The sequence below is a fragment of the Notolepis coatsorum genome, assembly GCF_963971535.1.
Source record: "Notolepis coatsorum genome assembly, chromosome: 17".
Classification (NCBI taxonomy): domain Eukaryota; kingdom Metazoa; phylum Chordata; class Actinopteri; order Aulopiformes; family Paralepididae; genus Notolepis; species Notolepis coatsorum.
The window spans coordinates 32,111,228-32,137,015 of NC_140181.1; the positions used below are offsets into that span (position 1 = coordinate 32,111,228).

The window sequence follows — 25,788 nt, forward strand, 5'->3', positions numbered from 1 at the left end:
CCCGAGTGGCCGTAGGGCCCTTAAGGTTTTCCCTACAGCGGCGCCGGCCGCTACAGGGGTCAGGCGGAGCCGTTATGGCAGAGTTCTCTGCCCTCCTGTTCATTGACTTCTTTTGTTATGATGAATTCTGGGGGGACGTATGTAGTGGGTGCTATGGACATAATTCACCATTAGATTGTTTTGATGTATTGATGGGGCACTGTCACTTTAATGAGGTTGGTTTTGGCGGTTGGGCTTAGAGAAGACGCGCTGGTGGAATGTCATTGATAAAATGTTTGGTGACGAGGAGCTGTCAGAGTTTAGCACGGCATAGATCTGACAGCTGTCACTTGTGCTAAAAAGATAATAAATGACACACTACTTGGTGTTGTCGCAAGATAGAAATTGTGCGTCTCTCCTTTCCGACCATTTCTACACTAGCATATTTTCTGGAAGGCTAGATATAGGGCTAATAGCTGCTAACGTTATATCCAATGGCATTTCCGTTTTACAGATGCTACAGAAATAACTCAAACTGCATATAATCGGGACTATCCCAAAGCATGTATGCATGAAAGGGGGGGGGGGGGAAGTCGTTTATTATTATTGATTACCAATAACCGTGTTCGTCTAACTAGCCACATAGGCCGATCGCCTGGATGGCTATCAGAACAATGCCCGATCGGGCTGTAATTTACGTGAAAAATATCTTACCGTGGTCCGGGCTGATCCCCCCGAGCATTTCCCCGTTATCGATCGCCATCTGGTAGATCGATATGTCCATTGGCTGATGATAAATCCCCTTATTGCATAGTGAAATCTGCGATCCGAAACGTAATGCAAGCTACATGCTGCACATCCAGAATCCTGCTACTGAAATCTCCATTGCAGAAAAAATAAAAAGACTGATCCGTTCAGCCACAGGGCACACTGCATTAGCGCGATAGCGCCCCTAAGAGGATCTGGCCGGTATTGCACCTTCTCGAATTCATAGAGTAGGGTAAATCTGCAGTGCCGCTCTGCGACCTTGAATAGGTTATTAAAATAGAATAAAAGCAATAACAACTTCCCACGGATATGTCCGTGCCTCTGTCCACAACGGGTGGATTCGAAAGCCGGATATATCCGTGCCTGGGCGGGAATATGTTAAGCATGGATTCGAAACACGGATATATACGTGGCCCGTCCCGAATGTAGATATAGTTTATTTATAGACATAAATAAACTTCATGGCTCATCTCCTACTCTGGGTATTCAGTAGGTGTTGTCAAATAGGCAACTACCCATGTGACCTGAGGATACTAGTAAAACATTTTTAAATATTCAATTGCAAATAGAATCAATTGTTGTTGTTTTCTGGTAAATTAATCGTTTCGACTAATCGATAGAATAATCTACAGATTAATTGATAACAAAATAATTGTTAGCGACAGCCCTAGTGTGCTGCACACGCATGTTTATGTGTGTGTGTGTGTGTGTGTGTGTGTGTGTGTGTGTGTGTGTGTGTCTCTCTCTCTTACCATCCAGCTCTCTCTCAATCAGGTCCATCTTCATAGAAATCTGATTGTGAACTGACTCAATGTGCTCTAGTAGGTTTAACTGACACTCGACCACAGATGCTGTGTCTGTTTCAGTGTCTGTGTGAGTGTGGGTATGAATGTCATTATCAGGGTGCATGTCGGTGTGTGTATCTGTGTGTGTGTCAGTGTGTGTGTCAGTGTGTGTGTTATTGTCAGTGTGTCGTTTGTCGTTGACGTCTCCAGGCTTCAGTTCCTGCAGTGAAGCAAAAGAGAAGATATGTTATGTTCATTGTTCTTGTCTTGTTGATGTTGCAGGACATCCTTGAAAACAAGATGCTACATTAAAACTATTTTGTTTCAAGACTGTTTGCTGCCTGTCTGAAGCTTCCTGTTCACTCAGAACCCAGCCAGAACTCTGTAAATAAGCATTTTTTTTACTTTGATCATGTCTATTTTCTATTTATTATTTGTATTTTTGCACAATCAAGGCGGGCATGGCCACCCACATTTCACTATAGTACATGTAGTGCATTGAATCGCTTTCGGGACGCCAGATTCATTATGCTGTTGGGGGTTATGGCATGGGCCAAATGGACATACGATCTAGCAGATGGCAATCAAATAATTGGAATATTCTTTTTGGAGTCTCATCGGCCACAGGTAAGAGCAATTTAACGTCAATTTCAGCTTGGTTGTCCATTGTTTTCATAGCCATCGCCCTGATCAGCGTATGCTGTTGTACTAACGAATGCCGTTATTGACAATCAATTAATCAGAAACGACCCCCCCCTTTCATGCATGCATGATGGAACATAATATACCGATCATATGCATTTAAATTTTTAATTGTAGCGTGTATAGGGACGAAATACCAATGGATTAGGGCTGACCCCTATTAATCGATTAGTCAACTAATCGGTCGAAAGGAGCCGTAGTCGACTGGCCAACCTCTTAGTCGAATATAATAATAATAAAAAAAATATATATATATTAAATTTTTTTTTATTAATTTTATTTATCATTTTTTCCAAAAGAAAAGAGGCCTAGAAGCGTGGCTAACGCTAATGGCATGCATACCAGAGGCTAACTGCCTACGAAAACAGGCACAGAGGCACTGAAAGAAGATTTCACCCATCTAATGAACACACTAGACTAGACAAATAGCAAGATGTATCCATCAGTGGACCGATTTCATGCTTTTGCAGAGGACAAGAAGCCTTCAGTCGACTCTTTCAGACATTAAGCACCCCCACAGCCCAAATGGAATGAAAAAAAAATAAAAAATGTTTTTAAATATTATACTTTTTTTTAGTCGACCAATAGTCGACTAACGGCAAATTTTGGCCAATCCTAGTCGACCATCCAAATCCTTAGTCGGGGACAGCCCTACAATGGATTAAGTATAATATGTGTCGCGGGCTATTACTAGCCTCCCAGGAATTACCCTAGACCACTCTAAAACTATACTTATATTCACCACGGTATAAAACGAGAATGTATGGATGGAAAAAATATTCCTTTTTCACATCTTGAACGATAGATACTCGATGTTAAATGGGCCATAGTATTGCATATATAGCTATAATATTTAAATAGTTATAGCCCTGCAAACAAGGTGAGCGACTCCCATCGTTTAGAGCGGTGGCGGTAGCTACTACAGGATGATGCTAATGCGTGGCGTCCAATGAGTTCATCTTCCTGACTGATTTTATATATTTTTTAAGGTAGAGGGTTTATATGGTTCCAATTATTCAGTTGGTCCTACACTGGAGTGGAGTTCAGCATAATTTATTTTTTATCCACTTTTTCTCCCATTTTCTATTTTTCTCCCATCCCAATTTTCGTATCATCCAATTCAACCCTCCCCTGTCTCGAACGTTGTTTCATGCCTCCCACAAGCCGGCTGCAATGTGGACTAAGTCATACATAGCACGAGTCCCCTCCGATACTCGAGGTAACAGCCGTCGCATCTTTTCACCTGCGCGGCTCGATCTTTCAGCGTCAGGGGTCTGCGCTTTGGAGGGGCGCCGCCCCCGTCGCTTCCTGATTCTACTGCGCAGGCGCACCAACCGACCTGTAGGAGTCGCTGTCCACAACGCCCGATCCCCACCCTTCAGTTTCCCTCCCCCTAATACGGCCAATGTTATTAGTACGGACGACCAGCTAAACTGAAAGCAATGTGGAGAGCTGGGTTCGAACAGGCGAACCCAGCGTCTCCAGTATTCGTGGCGAGCGCCTTGCCCACTGCGCCACGTAGCCGCCCTGAGTTCAGCATAATTAAATGAGATCTGGGTTTTTATATTTGAGAAAAAGGTCATGGGTATACGACTATGTACCTATAATGGAACTGAATCTCTACTTGTTTCCATGGTAACTACTACAGTACCCATACGCCTCTGCATGTGAAGACCAGTCTCAAGCAAACGCTGCGGAGCTGAGGACAACGTTATGAAACCAAAATTGTTTCAACAGAATACACTATTATAACAGAATTATATACTCTTGATTACTTGACTTGTTTGTTTTAAAACGCTGTCTTTCGTGTTTTGCACGTTTTATTCATAGCTACAATGAAAACAAAGATGGCGGCAAATGCTGTGAAAACAAATGAGAATAAGCAAACGTCAAAGTAGTCATGTTCTTGTGATTGGTCGAAGTTTGCCGAAGCATGCCAGGGCATATGGGTACTGTAGTAGTTACCATGGAACCAACTTAGGGCTGTACCGAATGTCATTTTTTAACATTCGAAGCTTCTATTGAAGTATTCGAACGAAGCTTCGAATGTCTGTCGTCATATTTTATGACGTAATAAAGAAAAAAATATATATATATATATATTTTTTTATAGAAATATCCTCAAACTAAATCCTCAATTTGAATAAAGTGATTAATTTGATTAGTATTATTTTTTATTAAATCAACTTTCTTTAATGAATATAACTCATCAGTTTCGTCAACATAAATAATCGAATAAGGGCACGGTTGGTACGAAAGTGATGGTGACGTCTTGATGGAGCGCCAAGTGCCAAGCGGATGCAGATAGGCTACATCAGTGGTCACCTGGTCGATCTTTGAGACTTTTTTTTTAGATCTTTCCCTGAGAGTCCACATTACAGTTCTACTTTTGTTTAGATGTGAAAAGTGATGCTGCACTTAGCACTGACTGAGAAAGTACACATACAGTTCTACTTTTGTTTTGATGTGAAAATGATGCCGCACTTAGCACTGACTGCACTTAGCACTGACTGCACTTAGCACTGACTGAGAAAGTACACATTACAGTTCTACTTTTGTTTTGATGTGAAAAGTGATGCTGCACTTAGCACTGACTGAGAAAGTACACATTACAGTTCTACTTTATAAAATGCTAATTGTAAATATGTTTGTCAATGTTAATAATATGAGAAAGTCCACATTACAGTTCTACTTTTGCTTTGATGTGAAAAGTGATGCTGCACTTAGCACTGACTGCACTTAGCACTGACTGAGAAAGTACACATTACAGTTCTACTTTATAAAATGCTAATTGTAAATATGTTTGTCAATGTTAATAATATGAGAAAGTCCACATTACAGTTCTACTTTTGTTTTGATGTGAAAAGTGATGCTGCATAAGATGACTGCACTTAGCACTGACTGAGAAAGTGCATATTACAGTTCTACTTTGACGTTTTTAATGTTGGACCAAAGCATTGCATGTAATTAGAATACAGGCAAATAAAAGTAATTTAGTTTAAAGTACAATCTTGGCTGTCTTTCTCTCTCAACGCTTCAATAGGTAGATCTTGCCTTCACCAAAAAAAAAGTGATCTTGGGCTTAAAAAGGTTGGTGACCACTGGGCTACATCATTTATGATAAATGTTTTATAAAAAAATGTATGACGAGTCATACTATAATAGTATAATACTATAATATTAGTGTAGCCTAATCTTTATCTGCAACTGTGAAGAAAAACCCAATTGGTTTAAACAGAATGAATAGACACGTAAAAATATATATATATATTAAAAAAAAAATATATATATATATATATAAATGACAAATTCGAATGTTGATTTATAATTCGAATGTCAACATTATGAACGAAGCTTCGAAGCTTCGAACTATTCGGTACAGCCCTAACAAGTAAAGATTACGATTAAGTTAAAACGTTTACCTTTATTGGTTGTAACAGTATAAGAATGAAATAATATATACCTCCGTCAAAGATTATCATTACCATTTCCCCAGGGTTCTGGTTAGGTCCAGTTATTAGTGTTCCCAAGTTTTAATGTACTTGAACACAACGTTTCGGCCTGTGGCCTTTTTCAAGTGTCAACGACATGTGAAAAGGGGTGGGGTATATATATACATATACAAATTAAAGGTCAAGGTTGAGCCAGGTCAAAGTTCAAATCAATTAGCCTATAGGCTACACATTTACAGACCATATTGCAGCTCAAGTGCCTAGAACATACCGTACATAGTAACAATAACAGTAGACGGTAGTTTAGTAGTTGAATGTGACACACAAAATTGAGAAAATATATAATAAGAAAACTTAAAAAACAGATAAATTAATAAAAAAAAAAAACAGAGAATCAGGACAGAATGTGTGTATTTACAGGAAGGGTTTGATGTCAAACTCTTAGTTCAGTCCAAGAGGGGCCATAGTCTGCAGGGTGTGAATATGGTAGGTCTCTCTCTGCAAAAGTAGTTTGCCATGGTCTCCTCCTTTCGCTGGTCTCTCTACCTTTTCAATACCAGTGTATCTTAATGTGCTGATATTGTGTCCTGCCTGTCTAAAGTGTACTGCAACCGGGTTATGTTCATCACCACATCTGATGTTGCTGCGGTGTTCGCTGATGCGTATTTTGAGTTGCCGGTTGGTTTTACCTACATAGCACAGGCCACAAGGGCATTTGATGAGGTAGACGACATGAGTGGAGCTACAGGTGATGAAGCCACGGACTCTGAGGGTTTTACCATTACGTGGATGTGTGTAGGTCTTACTCTTAATAGTATAGCCACTGTTACAAAGGGTCAGATTAAACCGAATATATATATTTACTGCTTGAGATCCCTTGTATAATATTTGTATATCGTTTGATATCCCTTGTATATTCTTTGTATATATACACGGAATATCCCTTTACCTGGGTACAAACCAGACCATAATATTCTTTCTCCTATTGGACAGCGACCCCTAGGCGCCAACGACCATACCCCCAATGGCAAGTTCAAAGGCAACACCAAGGCATGTCTCAACATGTCCAGGTTTGCGCAGTAATACGAGACAGAACTGAGGTTGGCACTAGATAATTCACCGTACGTATAAATACGGCGCAGGTGGAAACAGGAGCAGTTCGTTCATTACTAGTAAAGCCTTCACCACGAGTCAACGACCAAGTGAAGTGAGCAACCTTGCGTCTAAATAGAGCACTTAGAACATGTGCGAATAGGATAGTAAAGTGTCATAGTTTGGTGAAGTAACGTCAAGTTCAACCTAGTTTAATGTGACGGATAGTGCACAGGAGAATCTACACCGGCGAATGCAGAACCATTTTCTGGTTGGATTATATTGCTTTGGTACCGTGACTGCTGGAGCAGAGAACCGTCTACCCCACTATCGTGTGGGATCTACCCCCGTGAGGAGCATCCCTCGAGCCCGCCTCTAGGAGGAGGCTGGCTAGCTTTCATCCATGCTGTCGAGCATACTGGATTATAGCTGTTGCTTTGTCTACCGATCAAGGGAGTACTGCACTGGTTCCTGTATCTGGAACCTCGTTATTCCTCGTTGACCCAGACTTTGCACCCGAACATTCCTCTACCCTGCCGGCTTACACCCGGAGGGAACCCCCCAGTGTCTCCAGCTGGTACTAGTGTGCCTTATGTAATTGCTATGCTACAGGTGGCGTCAGTTTAGACCCATCTTACTATTCTCATTGACTTACGCTCTTGACCTACTTTACGTGTGTTCTTCGCCTTACAAGCGCGAGTATAATTCTCAATCTGTAACTTAACGTTGCTTGCTCTGATAATAATAAATACCCTCTAAATAGAACTTTATGTGTCAATGCCGTATTCTTGTGTGGGTGTTCACCATATATATTCATGTACTGTATGGCCAGTAATTAAAGTACATAACTAAGTAGTGGTTTAATAATACCATACTCTCAATACAGTCAGGGAATTGTACCCCTCAGTTACAATTGGTCCTTCGAGCCGGAGGGTAATCAGTGTAATATTAATATAATATTGATATTAACCATGGCCAGCGGTGAACACTCCCCAAGCGGCTCTCCCAAGCTAGAACGCCCGCAGCGCAAACGTCAGCCCCCTCCCTATCTGGAGGAATACGCTGTCAGTCTAATACCTAGCTTTAAACAGACGTTAAATAGGGATAAAGCGGATAGTCAAAGTATGTCAAAACCTACCGACCAGGCGACCCTGCAAGTAGAGACCCCAGTGGATTCAGACCAAACTGACTCAGCTCACAGGGTGGACCAGGTGGGACATGACATGACTATACCTCCAGACAACGTCACCGGGATAGTTCCCGGAGAGCTCCAGGATAAAGAAAGCGCTCCAGGGACAGAACCCGACACACGACCAGAAGAGAAACGCGCCCAGGAGATGGACCTCGGAGCGCGCCAGGAGAACAGATCTCCAACAAGCCCTGTCAGAAGCCGATCACCTCCGTCAGTGTCATCCCCCAGCGAAGCGGACCAGATGCTGGCGCAGGCATTCATCGCCACCCTGGCAGCCTCCACTGAACGCGATCGACTCCAAGCACAGACGCTAAGTGAGCGCGAACACTCTATCATGGAAAGAGAGCGCCTCCAGGCTCAACAGATGAGCGAGCGCGAACAATCTGCAGACCAACGAGAACGCCTTCACGCGCAACTCCAAGCGCAAGCCCTTAGTGAACGCGAACACTCTGCAACCGAGCGAGAGCGCTTCCAGGCGCAACAAAGGAGTGAAGACGACCGCATAAGACTGGAGACCAGACGCCTTCAGACGGAAGAGAACATCGAAAGAGGCCGCGCCGATGCACAGCGCGCCGCCGCCAATGCACAGCGCGACGCCGCCAATGCACAGCTCCACGCCGCCCATGCCCAGCGCGAAGCACAGCGCGACGCCGCCAATGCACAGCGCGACGCCGCCCATGCCCAGCGCGAAGCAGAGAGCGACCGGCTGCAGGCGCAGATGATAGAACAATTGATTGCCATGGCGACACCCCCTCTCTCCGCACGGAGCTCCCGGAGATCATCACGACAAGGGTCTAGGGCACATTCCCCTACCCGACGAAGCGACCCGGGACCCGGCCAACAAGAGGATCCTGTCTACGTCTCCGACCCCCCTCCCCGACCGGTCCATACGAGACCCAGCCACCGGGAAGAACCGGCCTACGTAGCCGAGAGACTGACTAGAAGACTCCAGGACCTAGTAGAGGAAGAGGAAGAGGAGGAATGTCAAGCCGACCAGCAGCAACGTACTCTGGACCAGGAGGCCCAGTACAGCCCCGACCAGCAGCAACATACTCTGGACCAGGAGGCCCAGTACAGCCCCGACGTCAGCCCCGAGTCACTGCACTACAAACCCCCGACCCAACTCACGGGTGAGTTTGACGTACAGTCAGCACCGAGGAACAGCACCTGGGTACCCGGCCTCTGGTACCCACCAAGTACCAGCCCACGACAACACGTACGGGGAGACTCGCCCAGGAGGCCTCTTCCCCAACGCTCACCGATGTGCCAGCCATCCATGGTATCGTACCTTGGCACACCGACGTTCCCAGACTTTACGCGCGAGGACAGAGCACAGTACACGGAATTACGGATGTGCTTGGAGACTATGATGTCCGACGTCCCAGATGAGTCGTACAAATATGCCATCCTCCTCAAGCACCTCAAGGTGCCCAGAGCGCATAATATAGCGCTGGCATATTCCAACTCAAACACCCCATACTCCGCGGCTCTAGTGGCCCTCGACCAGCGTTATGGACGCATATGGGACTACGTGATACAAGAAATAAGAGATATCGACCGCCTCCCCCCAGCCAAAGACAATAGAGCATTGGATGACCTCTCTATCAAGGTACAATCCCTAGTAGGGATGCTGGGGTCCCAAAAGGAGAAAGGAAGACATGAACTATATGCAAACTCGAATGTGGAGCGAATACTGGAGAAGCTCCCTCCAGCCCGCCAAGAGCGTTTTCGGCGGCAGAGAGACCACCGCGACCCCAACGGCCCAGAAGCATCCCTCCTAGACCTAGCTGATTTCCTCGCCAGGGAGGTCAGCAGCCTACGACTGGACACGTTCGTGTGGAGTGGACCAAGCCCAAGAGATGGACCTCGGGGATCTAATGATAACCGCCGGTCAGTGACTGTTATGCACCAGGCCGAGTCAGTGCCGCAGCACGAGAACCACAGCAACCCCCCGACCAAGGGCGAGTGGAAGATTGAATGCCAGTACTGTGAACAGGAACATCGGCTGTATCAATGTGACACTTTCAAGAAGCTGACCACTGACGAGGTGAGTCAGTGGATCAAAGCCAACCGCCGCTGCTTCCGCTGCGCGCGCAGCCATATGGCAGCTGAGTGCCGTTTAAAGAAGAAATGCAGCAAGTGCGACGGCGCCCACTTGGAGGTCCTGCACGACATCAACAAGCATCTGCCAGGAAACCAAAGTGGGCCCGTCACGGTGATGTATCAGGCCGAGGCGGTGGCACCACTACAGAAGATCCATAGGACCGCCCCCTGGTGTCCTGACTGCTACAGCAGACACTGGGAGTCACGGTGCCACTCGGACGACCGCGAGTCGGCACCACTAGAGAAGATCCAAGGCAACCGACCAACAGGAGTGCTCCACATAGACCCCAAGCATAGCGGGACCCCCCGAGTGCTCATCAAAGTGGTCAGAGTGCTCCTGAGCTACGAGGACAAGGTCCTGGACACTTACGCCGTCCTAGACGATGGGTCTGAAAAGACTCTCCTCCTCGCTTCCGCCGCAGCCCAGTTGGGCCTGCGGGGTGCCAAAGGAACAATCCGTACCATTAGAAGAGACCAGAAGACCATAAAGGGTGAAAATGTCTCCTTCAAGATAGCAGCGGTGGACCAGCCCGAGAAGCAGTATAGCATCACCAACGTCTTCACCAGCCACGACATAGGCCTGTCACAGTACACCTACCCCATCCCACAGCTGATGGCGAAGTACGTGCACCTACGTCAACTACCTATACCGCTTATCGACGGCGCCACACCGACCCTGCTCATAGGCTCCGACCACGCGGACCTCATTCTCCCAATTGAGGCGGCCCACATCTGACCCAAAGGATGCCCAGTCGCGGTTCAGACCCGACTGGGGTGGACGCTCCAGGGCCCCCTCTACGGACTTGACAGTCAACCCACGTCTACACGCTGCCTGCACACAAAGGTGAGCGACACAGGCCACTCTCTCGTACAGCCCGTTGAGAGGCTATTGACATTAGACGAGAGGCCTGTGAGAGAACCGTGGGCCCAAGAAGAGGGAGTTCCGAACTCCACCCCCCTCAGCTGCGCTCCAAGCGACGTAGCTGACCTCGAACCCGGCAGCACCCCAAGTGACTCCTTGATGGGGCGGCCGGAACCGGCCCCTCCTCAGACGGGGTACAGACCAAACAAGAGGAACAGACGGAGGATGTGGAGACACAGCCAAGCACAGCCCAGTATACCCAGGAGGGCCGACCTGCCTCACCGCCACACCCGACCCGTGGCGAGGCTGATAGAGTTGCCAAGGCTCCCTGACTCCCTTGATGACGATCATGACCCACTGACTTTGTGAATTGCCCTACTCCCCACAACAGACATTGAGTAGTTGACAAGACGATTAATCTGTCTTTGCTTTATCTAATTAGGTGCGGACTAATTAGGAGGCGGCTGTTACAAAGGGTCAGATTAAACCGAATATATATATTTACTGCTTGAGATCCCTTGTATAATATTTGTATATCGTTTGATATCCCTTGTATATTCTTTGTATATATACACAGAATATCCCTTTACCTGGGTACAAACCAGACCATAATATTCGTTCTCCTATTGGACAGCGACCCCTAGGCGCCAACGACCATACCCCCAATGGCAAGTTCAAAGGCAACGCCAAGGCATGTCTCAACATGTCCAGGTTTGCGCAGTAATACGAGACAGAACTGAGGTTGGCACTAGATAATTCACCTTACGTATAAATACGGCGCAGGTGGAAACAGCAGCAGTTCGTTCATTACTAGTAAAGCCTTCACCACGAGTCAACGACCAAGTGAAGTGAGCAACCTTGCGTCTAAATAGAGCACTTAGAACATGTGCGAATAGGATAGTAAAGTGTCATAGTTTGGTGAAGTAACGTCAAGTTCAACCTAGTTTAATGTGACGGATAGTGCACAGGAGAATCTACACCGGCGAATGCAGAACCATTTTCTGGTTGGATTATATTGCTTTGGTACCGTGACTGCTGGAGCAGAGAACCGTCTACCCCACTATCGTGTGGGATCTACCCCCGTGAGGAGCATCCCTCGAGCCCGCCTCTAGGAGGAGGCTGGCTAGCTTTCATCCATGCTGTCGAGCATACTGGATTATAGCTGTTGCTTTGTCTACCGATCAAGGGAGTACTGCACTGGTTCCTGTATCTGGAACCTCGTTATTCCTCGTTGACCCAGACTTTGCACCCGAACATTCCTCTACCCTGCCGGCTTACACCCGGAGGGAACCCCCCAGTGTCTCCAGCTGGTACTAGTGTGCCTTATGTAATTGCTATGCTACAGGTGGCGTCAGTTTAGACCCATCTTACTATTCTCATTGACTTACGCTCTTGACCTACTTTACGTGTGTTCTTCGCCTTACAAGCGCGAGTATAATTCTCAATCTGTAACTTAACGTTGCTTGCTCTGATAATAATAAATACCCTCTAAATAGAACTTTATGTGTCAATGCCGTATTCTTGTGTGGGTGTTCACCATATATATTCATGTACTGTATGGCCAGTAATTAAAGTACATAACTAAGTAGTGGTTTAATAATACCATACTCTCAATACAGTCAGGGAATTGTACCCCTCAGTTACAGCCACACTGTGCACAGTTACCACACTTATAGTTCCCATCCGGGGTGTTATCTAGGAACGTGGGTCTGTGAGCCGTGGGTGGGCTATAGGATCTCACTAGTTGGTTTCTCAGGTTGGGGGGGGGCGTTTGTAAACTACGGCAGGAGGTTCCTTGAAAACAGCTTGGAGTTTGGGATCAGAGTTGATGATGTGCCAATGTTTATGTAGGATCTTTTTTAATTCAAAACCTACAGGAGAGTATGTAGTGCAGCACAGTGGGGACTGGTCCTTAGTGGGTCTAATTCTAGGTTGTAGGCATTCGTCCTGTGTGGCCACATCAAAGCGGTTAACAGCTTTTTTCCCCCACAAACATTACAGATCTATTTCGAGTCTAGCACCCGTGACTACATTTGGGATGTGCGTGAGTCTTTTCTACTAGGTCCAGTTATTACCTGGTTCAGGTTCTGGTTGGGTCCAGCAGTTTGTGTCTGGTTGTCTCTCTCCTCTATTTTTTCCCATGATGCCTCAGGCTTCTGGTAGCAGTGTTCACTGCTGACGTAACAAACAGGTGACAGGCTATTGGTCCTCTCACAAGCCTCTCGTCTCTGAATCACTAGCCCCTCCTCCTTTTTCCAGGGCAACCGCCACGGCTGCAGGTCCGGGTGCGAAGGGGAGCTGAGGAGAGAAAAACTAAATGATGATACTGGCAATACTACTACACTACCACTACTAATATTGCTAATACTACCTACTAATACTAAGGAAGAAATAGGGATATGGATCCAAAATTGTGAACTAACCCTTTAACCTGTTCCACCCGACGGGACCGGTACCGGTCCCGAAATGACATCTGGTCATAAATCAATATTTTTTAGTGTTGTATAAAATTAGCGATTTTAATTTCAAATGTATTCAAGTATTAACACCATGAACATGTCACAACAGCATGTAGATTGCATATTATCATCAATACGTTAGTTTAGCAATAGGTTAAAAGTGTCATTAGATAGATTTAACTTTTCAATTTGCTCAAGTCTATTCCGAGAGGGCGACCATTTTGGAAATTTTTAACCATGGGAATTGTAGACTTTTTGCTGCCATTTTGTAATAGACATCGATAGCTGTCGATCAGCGTTGGAACTTTTCCAAACTACACTTCCTGAAGGGATCTATGGGGTTCAAGGTTCATAGTTCTGTATGAATTTCTTTAATAACTCTTATTATTCGGGATAATATAACACAAAAGGTAAAGGTTTTGACATATTGAAAGGCTTTCAAGTTTCTCTTCCCTATTGTTAACATGTAGGAACAATTTGATCTGAAATTTGTTTCAAAACGGTTGCACTGTGGGGAAAATAAAAAAGTACAGTAGATTACAGTAATTTCATTATCTGTTCTTTTTTTTTTAAACTTTATTTTTTTAGCGTTTATCGCTTTTTCTGGTCAAGCATGACCGACAGAAACAGGTTGAAATGGGATGTAGAGCAGGGGAAGACACTCTGAGAAAATACGGCGGGTCCGGGAATCGAACTCGTGTACCCCAGATCCGTGACGAGCACGGTTTTCCCCGACGCAGAAATAGCGCCGAGATATGCGGTGAGCTACGGGAGCTCCCCTCATTATCTGTTCTTATGCACGCCTGGTGATACTAAATCCAAATTGAACTCGGGCATTTGAAAGATAATATATGTATATATATATAAATGTGCGAATTGGCTATAATAAGGTAATTTATAAGCCTCCTATTCTATATTCTATAATAATATTTCAAATTGCATTGGTCCGGATGGGAGAATTCAGTACTCTACAGAACCTCCTTAGATTTTTTGTACACATGATCTCAAGAAGGTACTAAACGAGATCAGTGGCAGTTTTTAATGTTTGGTCATTATTAGCATGGTGTTATTCACTGTCAAAGATCCAAAGAAAAATCATAATTCATATTCTCCTTTGTTTCATCACAATTTAAGCAAGCCTAGTAATTGACACAATATTTCTGACACTGTGTGAATACATTCCCTGAGGTCCATAGATGTCCCTAGATACCAAGAATATGCAAATAAGCCTTGTAGAAGTGGAGCAATATTCCATTTACCTAGGTATATATTTTAGGCGGATTTTCAGAAAATATTCCACGGGTGGAACAGGTTAAGTGTCCCAGCATTACTCACCGTAAGAGGCTGATCTTCAGCTGGAGGCCTTTGAGGACCTGATTGAGGCTGTGTGTGTGTGCGAGGAGGCTGTGTGTGTGTAAGATTTTGGCGCTGTTGAGCTCAGAGTAGTTCTCTGTCACACACGACAGGCCAAACATGTGACCCGACGTCAGCCGATCAGGATCTGACAGGAAGCGCTGACTCCGCCTCCAGCCTGAAAGAAAAAGGTTTAAAGGAAAACTCCAACATTTTGGGAAATTAGCTTATTTAACATCTTCCCTGGAGTTAAGACAAGAAGATACATACCTTTTTTGTCTCTGTGCGTGCATTTAGCTTAGGGAACAGTCGCTCCGTTAGCGTAGCTTAGCTTCATCACTGGAAGTGGGGGGTTTTACAGCCTGACGTTCCCTACAGTGCCCTACAGTCACCAAATACACTCCAAATACAACTCCAAAACGTTCCTGTAAACATGTTGTGACCAGGCACGCGAGAAGTCCGCGGGGAGTGGGGGTGCTGAGATATCGATCGTTTTTGATTAATTTTATTTTTTTTATATAATTTTTTTTTATATAAAAAATATATATTATATAATTATACTTGTAGTTGTATTGTCTGCGAGACATCGCCACCACGCAACACGTCAAAATGCTCGCTATCTGCAAACAGCTCCACTGTCTGTCATGTCATAACCAACACTCTCGTTCACTTGACTAGAGGATACTATGATGAATTGAAAATGGAGGACCCTGATGTAAACAAGACGAAAGTCTTTCTCTGGTCTGCATCCCCTTAACAATTGTATGTATTGAGCTGTAGCCTACTGTACTGTACCCATTCTGCAATCTGTTAATAAACTTTTCAATCAAACTTTTCAATCAAAACCGCTGCCCAACCGTTCTGATGCACACATCACAGCCCAGCTTACCCCACGGTCCCCACCTGGCTGTTGCGCACTCCCTCTGCAATTCGTTCCCCGCATACATGATCGCCGACATGATGCAAAAGGTCTTCGATCACCCTCCCGTTCTGCTGGCTTGTTCATATATTCCTTTACTGCGAATGCAGCGTCCCAAAAGTCCAAAACTATCCCAGCCGCTGTGTCTATTTTTTTTACCAACGGATTTCCAGTTCCGCGTTGACGCTTCCAGGCCGCGTGTACCTGTTCCGCAACAGTAAGTTACTTCCGGGGTAGGCCTGATTGGCCCCGACAGGCACGTGACGCGGCAAACTCAGGACGCGCAACGAGGCTGCTGAGAGCTGTCGCGCGGAAATAGGCTGTCTATTGCCATTCTCTAACACAAACTCTAACCTTAACCAGCTCCTTAACAGCGCCTAAACTTAACCGTTCTAACCTTAACCAACTCCGAAACAATGCCTAACCTTAACCTTAACCTTAACCATGCCTAACCTTAACCATAGAAAGAATATTGCCATTCTCTAACACAAACTCTAACCTTAACCAGCTCCTTAACAGCGCCTAAACTTAACCGTTCTAACCTTAACCAACTCCGAAACAATGCCTAACCTTAACCTTAACCTTAACCATGCCTAACCTTAACCGGCGAAAGAATACACGTTAAAAAAAAAATCACGTTAAAAAAAAAAGATTTGATGGGATTCAAACTCACTCGTCAACAACGGACCGCAGGATCGCAGGACCGCCGCTCTGCCAGGTGAGCTGAAGCGCCGAATGAAAGTCATAGCTGATTTGGACGGTTACGTAATTCCGCAAGCTCTGCCGCTCCGCTCCGCGGAGCGTGCCGCGCGGCAGAGAAAGTTGCGCGTCACGTGCCTGTCGGGGCCAATCAGGCCTACCCCGGAAGTAACTTACTGTTGCGGATAAGCTATACGCTTCCAGGCCGCGTCTATTCGAATCCCAACCGGTTCATCCGTCGACTACACGCTGTTAATAATAACACTGCATTATCGAGACAGCGCCCCTATGACGATCTGAATGAATTCCAAGAGTAGGGTAAATCTGCAGTGCCGTTCCGCTCTGTGACATGAGTAGCCTCGGTTACAAATTTGGAATAAAATCCAAAACAACCTTGCAGTTGCAGTTACACTCCCATCCAGCAGGGGGTGCTGCAGCCCCTGCCGCACCCCCCCTTCTCGCGTCCCTGGTTGTGACCTGTGTATTTACCACGTGGAGAAATAAAAAATAATTGAATTTGACAATTAAGTTTTCTAAGCAGATATACTCTGAACTATTTTTTGCCGAACGACTCCTCTCTGCGCGCAGTCAGTGATTTCTACGTGGAAGCCGTCTTTGTTTACATTCTCATTCATTCAAAGGATCCGAACCGATTGAAGTTTATGGATACCATGACTTAAAATCCTCTTACCTTGACGATTAAAAGCCTCCCCAATTTAGAAAACAGTAATCCAATGGCTGGTATTGATAATATACTACTAACTACTGCACGCTCGGAGCTAACCGGAGCTAATACTAAAGCTAATATAATTCCTTTCTGGGGGTTTTCAAAATAAAAGAGCAACGTCTATAGAAGCGGAATACGTTTATTTTGTACATTATCTAACGTTAACACAAACCTAAACTAACGTTACAACTAACCTAAAGTTCGGCAAAAAATAGTTCTGAGTATATCTGCTTAGAAAACGTAATTGTCGAATTCAATTATTTTTTATTTCTCCATGTGGTAAATACACAGGTCACAACATGTTTACAGGAACGTTTTGGAGTTGTATTTGGAGTGTATTTGGTGACTGTAGGGCACTGTAGGGAACGTCAGGCTGTAAACCCCCCCCACTTCCAATGATGAAGCTAAGCTACGCTAACGGAGCAACTGTTCCCTAAGCTAAATGCACGCACAGAGACAAAAAAGGTATGTATCTTCTTGTCTAACTCCAGGGAAGATGTTAAATAAGCTAATTTTCCCAGTTTTCCTTTAAGAACAGCAAAACACCCAAACTGAGGCACACAGGGCATAATGCTCTCTCTCTCTCTCCATCCCTCTCTTACCTTCGTTGTGCCTGCAGTAGTAACACAGGTAGCTGTGAGGGACGTTGTCTTCATATAAGCCCATACAGGTCCCGTGCTGCCAACACAGACACAACTCACACTGACACAGACACACAGTACAGACGCATACACATCTAGTTAGTATGGCAGGCGGAAAGGCTCAAAAACATTGTGTTAGGCACGGCTAGGTAGCGTAGAGGTCTAAGCACTCGCCTACCATCGCAGACACCCGGGGTTCAAATCCCAGAGTCACCTCTGGCTAGGTCCTTACGAACACAATTGTCAGTGTTTGTGGGTGGGAAGCTGGTGGGGTATGAGTCCTGGTCGTTACTACAGCAACTCTTACTGGTCAGTCGGGTACCTGATTAGCAGGGAGGGGATCTGGAGGACACCTCCGTTTGTGTCACGTTCTCCCAATGAAACCCCTAGCTGAAAATGGCCATGGTGAAAAGAAGCGGCTGGCGACTGCATATGTATCGGAGGAGACATGTGGTAGTCTACACCCTCCCCAGACCGACATAGCAGGATTGTGGTAGTCTAGTCTACACCCTCCCCAGACTGACAGAGGAGGCATGTGGTAGTCTACACCCTCCCCAGACTGACAGAGGAGACGTGGTAGTCTACATCCTCCCCAGACCGACAGAGGAGACGTGGTAGTCTACATCCTCCCCAGACCGACAGTAGGGCAGCACAATAACAGCGGAAAGGAATTGGCATAACTCTTAAGTTGGGGGATAGGAGAAAATGTAGAAAGGCAAAAAAACTGTTTGAATGTTTAAGAACATATTTACTATAGAAGAGAACAGTTATAGTATCTCTAATAGTAACATTTCTTTGTTTAAAAAAGCGGCCGCCTATTGCTTAATAACAGCGGAGCAGTGCTGCCGTTGCTTCCGCGTTTTCCCTGATTGGCTGCGACACGCCCCGCGGCAGGCGCGGCAACCGCAGAGCGGAGCGGCAGAGCTTGCGGCATTATGTAACCGCCCTAATCCGCCATGATTTTCATTCGAAGCTCAGCTCACCTGGCAGCACAGCGGTCCTGCGGTCCGTTGTTGACAAGTTCGAATCCCATAAATTTTTTTTTTTTAACGTGTATTCTTTCGCCGGTTAAGGTTAGGCATGGTTAAGGTTAAGGTTAAGGTTAGGCATTGTTTCAGAGTTGGTTAAGGTTAGAACGGTTAAGTTTAGGCGCTGTTAAGGAGCTGGTTAAGGTTAGAGTTTGTCTTAGAGAATGGCAATATTCTTTCTATGGTTAAGGTTAAGGTTAGGCATGGTTAAGGTTAAGGTTAAGGTTAGGCATTGTTTCGGAGTTGGTTAAGGTTAGAACGGTTAAGTTTAGGCGCTGTTAAGGAGCTGGTTAAGGTTAGTGTTTGTCTTAGAGAATGGCAATAGACAGCCTATTTCCGCACTGCCGCTCTCCCGCGTTGCCGCGGTCACATGGTCAAATTGTCACATTCTTGCACTCCTCCGCTGTTAGAAAGCAACACGCGTTTGGGTGTGACTTTGGTCATTGCATGGGGCGGAGTTAAATCTGCATGCAAATCAAGACGAGTGCTTTCATTGGCCTCTGAGTTTCGAGCAACGCCCATAAATAACACACATGTTGATATTATTGTCGAGACGCTCGCCGCAGCTGTGAACAAACTTTCGGCTTCAGGAACAGCAATTGATCCATCGGATTTAATGAACGAGTACATATTGGACTTTGTTAATCGTGTCGATGACCTTGTTGACTAGTTGTTTATTTAGAATGTTTGTGTGTGGTACAGCCCTGTTGGACAGTGAAAAGTAGCGTTCAAATAACGTTACTGTCGCCGCATTTTACGGCATCATAACCTCTTAAAATTCCGATGGCCCGCCCTCGGATGTCCCGTTGCAGCACATCGTTTGAAAGCTAAAATGGGCGCCGTTTGATTGACACTGTGCTTGACCTATTACATGCTTCCAATCTCAGGTTATAAAACCAAACAACCAACGAGCATCAGTTTTTTACTTTCGTTACCATTCCTTTAGGGATTTAACATAATCAAACACAAACAAACAAAGCGCTGCTCTAAAAACTGTGATTTTGTTATTTTTGTTCAGGATCAGCATTTTATTTTATTTGTGGTTTTACATTCAATGTATCATCATGAGTACACGTTTAAATACCTACTATCAAAGTTGAATACCTACTATCTCATAAACCACTTCTGTGTTTGTGGGGCAGCATGTTGTTAGTCTGCGAAGCTTCCTAAGGCTGTGGAAAAAACACTATACTTTTTTGAGTAACTGACAGATGACAGCTAATCCAGTGGTTAGGGGTAGATTTAACCCTTGAGAGTCCAAACTCCTTTTTGCACCCATTGGGGCGGAGAACAAAGGGATTTAGAATGTCTCACAAATGCTCAGGAAGTTGCGCTTTTCAGAAATCGGTAAAAATAGAAAAATGAGATTTTCGAGTGCTTTGAGATGTTATATGTCTCCTTACTTGCTAAACTTAAGACTTGTAAATATGTTTAATTCTTGCTAAATGGTATAGTTCTAATTATCCCCGTATTCATGGGAACTACAACGCATCACGTACACACAAACAGAGCGGTGTTAAATCACTGAGTGATACCAATATGCATTCCATGCAAATCATTCAGAGCGAGAGGGGGGAGGGATAGTTTGTTTCTCACATTGTCGCTGTCTGTGTGAACTCACTGCTCTCTGAAAAGCTCTCTCGAGTCGCGAGGCTATCTCGGCCATGGGGCTGCATATTTCTCCAACAAATCATATACCGTTTATAAGATCTATTTTCTGGTATTCCAAGTTTAGTCAGGATAATAGAACCTGCATTATCATTCTCGAGAATACACTTTTCATTGGCCGTGTTTCCAGCTCCTCACGGACCCGACTCCCATTGGCTGGTGCAGATTTCTGACGTGATTGGTTCAGATGCATCAAACCTGTCAAAACGCAGTGTGTGCGCTGTGAAAAGGTGTTAGGTATCAGAGACTCGCTACCCCCCATCGAAATTCTAAACAACAGATTGGCTTTTCATAATATGTATGAATTATCTCTTGCAATAATATCCACAGGACTCGACTTTTTGCAGTCGTTGTGTATGTGTGTGTCACGAACACACACGCCAACTATCTCCTGCGTGCGGACCCGCGGACATTCTCTCACAGCTGATATTAAAAAAAAAAAAGCAAGAGTTGAGTAGAGTTGTGCCCTTCCAGATGACTTGTTGTACAGAACTTGTAAGTCGCTTTGGATAAAAGCGTCAGCTAAATGACTAAATGTAAATGTACATATCCCTTACCTACTCTAGTTACAGTTCATTCAAGCCGGCTACAAACCTATACTGTATTGATCACACTAACTACCCCAATTCAGCCCTAATTGTTCCCTGCTGTACATATTTATAGGGTACTTCAGTCTCATCATATTGACTTTTCAATTGCAAATCTATCATGAATGAATGAATGAATGAATGAATGAATGAAAACTTTATTAACAGATTGCAGAATGGGTACAGTACAGTACAGCTCAATACATACAATTGTTAAGGGGATGCAGACCAGAGAAAGACTTTCGTCTTGTTTACATCAGGGTCCCCCATTTTCAATTCATCGTAACATATATGACATACATGACATACAGATAGACAGTACTGCTCCATCTATACATTTATGACATACCAGATTTGCAATTACAGTACTGTTTGTGATACAAAAAGAGTCCAGAAAGAAAAGAGTATATACATTAGGCGTGGAAACTGTACATTGGATTGGGTAGGTGGGGGTGGGGGGGGACTGTACATTGGAGGTGGTTGGGTGGGTGGGGGGGGGGGGGTTGGGTAGGGGGGGGGGGGGGGTTGGGTAGGAGGGGTGGGTGGGGGACACTGTACAACTGTACAAACAACACTGTACATTGGATTATTGACAAGACCATACTTGGTAATTTACTGTACATTGGAGGGGGTTGTGTTCGGACATTTACAGGGGCCAGTTTCGGGTTGCAGTCTCCCTTAGGTGTTTTTTGAGAGTGTTTTTGAAAGTGGGTAGTGATTCACATTCCTTTACAGCTTTGGGTAGGGCGTTCCACATTGATGTGGCATAATTGCGAAACGTGTTTAGTCCCTTGTTTGAGCCGAATCTGGGTTTAACATGATTTGTGGAGCTCCCTCTGGTGTTGTGATCGTGGTATTCACTGACCTTTGGGAAGTATTTTGTCATGTACATGGGTACCTTGGTCGTGTAGTGTATCTTGTAGACCAGGCCCATTGCAAGTTGCTGTACTCTGTCGTCTACTCTAAGCCATCCTAGGTTGTCAAAGTGGGCAGGGGTGAGGTGGGTTCTAGGAGTAAGGTCAAGCAGTAGTCTGACCAGTTTGTTTTGAGATGTTTGTAATTTTGTTTTTAGCGCCTTTGAGGTGCTTTGGTACCATGAGGTGCAAGCATAGTCGTAGTACCCTTGAATGAGTGCTCCTGCTAGAGTCTTCAGGGTATTCTTGTTTACCAGTGAGGAGATCCGGTACAAGAATCGAGTTCGTTTGTTGACTTTTTTTATTACATTGGATGCCATTTTGTCACAGGAAAGATTTGCCTCTAGGATGGAACCCAGGTAGGTAATATCTTCTTTCCTTGTGACAATATTGTCACCCACTGTAACTGAGAAGCCGTCGGTCTTGCTGAGTTTGTTATTTGAACCGAAGAGAATGGACTCTGTTTTGCCCATGTGTAATGATAGTTTGTTATCAGCGAGCCATATGCAGATTTTGCCTAGTTCTGAGCTGAGGGTTTTTTCAACCTGTAACTTGTTCTTGTCAGAGACCAGCAGGGCTGAGTCGTCCGCAAACAGGAACAAGTTGCAGTCACAAGCTGACGACATGTCATTTGCATAAATTAGGAACAGTAGCGGACCTAGTATGCTTCCTTGTGGAACACCACAGTTTACTGTGAGGGGGGGGATAGGGTACCGTTTACCTCCACCATCTGCTCTCTCCCCTCCAGGTAGGATTGCATCCAGCTCACTGATAGACTATCAAAACCAATTGCTTTTAGCTTGTCAATCAGAATGGTGTGATTGACAGTGTCGAAGGCCTTTTGTAGGTCCAGCATGACCATGCCGCAGTATGAGGCATGGGGGTGAGTTAGTATGATGGACCCTATAATTAACAATATAAATATATATATAAAAAAAAAAAATCAGAGAAATCTCGTGAGTGGCTTTCAACATAACTATCGGAAACCCGAGATATCTCGTGAGTGGCAGTGAAAGTGTTAAAGAATAAATAGAATTGCATTATTTACAATATAAAATGACTATTATTTTTTTTTACGAAAACTAGACACAAATTTCATCTGTTTTCTGCCACTAAATCTAGACTAAAACAAAAAAGACAAAATCGAGACTAAAATGACACATGACTAAGACTAAAATTAAAATAGCTGCCAAAATTAACACGGCTTGAAGTACCCTCTAAACACTTATGGAACATACAGTGACTGGTTGATTGATTGATTGATTGATTGATGTTTTTTTTATTTTTGTGTCTTACATACAGGTGTATGCCCAGCACATATGGGCTTACAAGACACATAACAATAAGTATATAATATTATACAATGTCAATGGAAATTTCAGAGGGTCTTTCTTTCTCTCTCTCTCTCTCTCTCTCTCTCTCTCTCTCTCTCTCTCTCTCTCTCTCTCTCTCTCTCTCTCTCTCTCTCTCTCTCTCTCTCTCTCTCTCTCTCTCTCTCTCTCTCTCTCTCTCTCTCTCTCTCCTATTATATTATATATTATATTACTATACTATTATATAATGTATTCAGGTAAACCTCAAACTTGTAAGTCGCTTTGGATAAAAGCGTCAGCTAAATGACTAAATGTAAATCTACATATCCCTTACCTACTCTTACTAGTTACTATATCTATATCTACAATAATCAAATCTAATAATAATAATAATAGTATGTATTCAGGTAAACTTCTATCTAACATCTCTCTGTCTATATCTGTATCTCTCTCATTCTCTCTTTCTCTCTCTCTCTCTCTCTCTCTCTCTCTCTCTCTCTCTCTCTCTCTCTCTCTCTCTCTCTCTATTATATTATATATTATATTACTATACTATTATATCTAATGTATTCAGGTAAACCTCGATCTATCTAGTGTGTGTACATGGCATCAAATCAAAGTGTGTGTCACTGTAGGCCTGCCTGGGCCCAGTCATTGGAATAACAAAGGAACAACAGACTATAAACTGGGCCTTTGTTCCAGGTGTGAATTGGTCTAGTGACATTGACATTGCATTCTGGGAGGGAGTGTAGTTCTCTTATCATTTTGATGAATTCACTGAATCCTTTCAGACCCTCCTGCTGCGAATTGGTAAGGATTTTACCAGAATGTTTCATAGGACATTGATTAAAAACTATCGGCTCGGGCGGTCAGGTGGCGTAGCGGAGATTGTGCTCGTCACCAATGCAAGAGGCTGCGGTCTCGACTCCCGGAGAGTCAGCATTGCCTTGGCTTGGGCTGATCGCTATACTAACTCGTTAGGGGTGCGCAACAACCAGGAAGGGGGTTGGGAATTGGCATAACGACTAACAGTGGGATGGGAGAAAAATCGGGAGGGGGGAAAAGATAATAATAATCATTTAAAAATAACTATCGGCTCGAATTTTACAATTGATGGCTTATTTTGAAGGTATGAACCTGTAGTTTCATATTATGTAAATAGTGAAATAGTGAAAATTCTTAAGGAGGAGGAGCATAACCGGCTAGACTTCAGTTGCCAAGGTGTTAAAAAGGCAGCCAAACTTTAGATAGTATTTTCTCAGTGTTTCTCTGCTCTGAGACTTGAGGTTTAACTACCGTACTTTTCGGACTATAAGCCGCGGCTTTTTCCCCCATTTTTCGACCCTGCGGCTTATATAACAGTGCGGCTTATATATGGACCAAACCCGAAAATAGCTTTTTTTACTGCATTGAAATGTTATTTATCTGTTCCCTTATTTGCTAAACTTAATACAACTTGTAAATGAGTTAATTCTTGTTATTTGTCCGACAGTATTGTGACAATCCCCTCTGTGCACGAACCCTTACATATGGTAATTAAACATTAAAACACCTGCGGCTTATAGTCCAGTGCGGCTTATATATGTACACATCATTCAATTTAGCTGCTGCGGCTTATAGTCAGGTGCGGCTTATAGTGCGAAAAGTACGGTAGATTCAAATAAGCATATATTCTTCAAATATTTTCTATATCTGTCTAATTCACAGAGCGTGCCTGCGGATCATTACCGCACTGATTGGAGAGGGAGAAAAAGGTCAAACATACAGAGAAGATTGGAGAACCTTGACCGGGAAATCCATGGTGGATGTGAGTAGAGAGGACATTAACGCGCTGTGTATGATCTGTTTTGTAAGGAGGAACCTGCTGTGTGTTACTACCCTTGCCTGTCTGACTACCCTCTTCCACGCACGACCCTGGACTATCCGAGGACCCGTCTCTGTCTTCCTTCCCACAGGACCTTGAATTTATGGTTTTCAGTCACGTGAATACTCTACAACCACACAAGTGTGTCACAGTACATTTCTATGGCTCTGTGTATGTATACTGTTATGTACATTTCTATGCCTCTGTGTATGTATACTGTTATGTACGTGTGTGTGTGTGTGTGTGTGTGTGTGTGTGTGTGTGTGTGTGTGTGTGTGTTAGTTACCTGGATCATGAAGTCGTTTTCTTCTTCTACCTCACAGACACACCTCACCTCCTCGCTCTCCTCTGTTTCCATGGCAAAGGGCCAGGGGGGGGTGTCCTCCCCGCTCTCAGCTGTTACTGTTGACCAATCACTGCCCTCGTCTGTTGGAGGGGAAGGGCCAAGGTTAGAAAGGTGTGTGTCTGCTTCTTGTACCCATAGTCTCTGACTAGATATGTTGTTATGAGATTACAAAGGTTTGTGCATCCTATTGTAGTTTGTGTTCAAGAATTTTTGTCTAAAATCTGAACCCAAATAAAGATATTAAAATGTGTGTGTGTGTGCGTGTGTGTGTGTGTGTGTGTGTGTGTGTGTGTGTGTGTGTGTGTGTGTGTGTGTGTGTGTGTGTGTGTGTGTGT

The 25,788-nt window shown here is 44.4% G+C and overlaps 1 protein-coding gene across 1 annotated transcript in view; it reads right to left on the reverse strand.

The window, feature by feature from the left end:
• Positions 1-25,788, reverse strand: part of LOC311243732 (PHD finger protein 20-like) — a 72,004-nt gene that overhangs the window by 8,862 nt on the left and 37,354 nt on the right. Inside the window, exons 13-17 of the mRNA XM_084333071.1 lie at positions 25,394-25,533; positions 17,695-17,794; positions 14,730-14,925; positions 13,011-13,233; positions 1,500-1,752 (exon numbers count right to left, since the gene is read on the reverse strand). Coding sequence (XP_084189197.1) covers positions 1,500-1,752; positions 13,011-13,233; positions 14,730-14,925; positions 17,695-17,794; positions 25,394-25,533 — 912 coding nt within the window. The remainder of the gene's footprint in view (positions 1-1,499; positions 1,753-13,010; positions 13,234-14,729; positions 14,926-17,694; positions 17,795-25,393; positions 25,534-25,788) is intronic.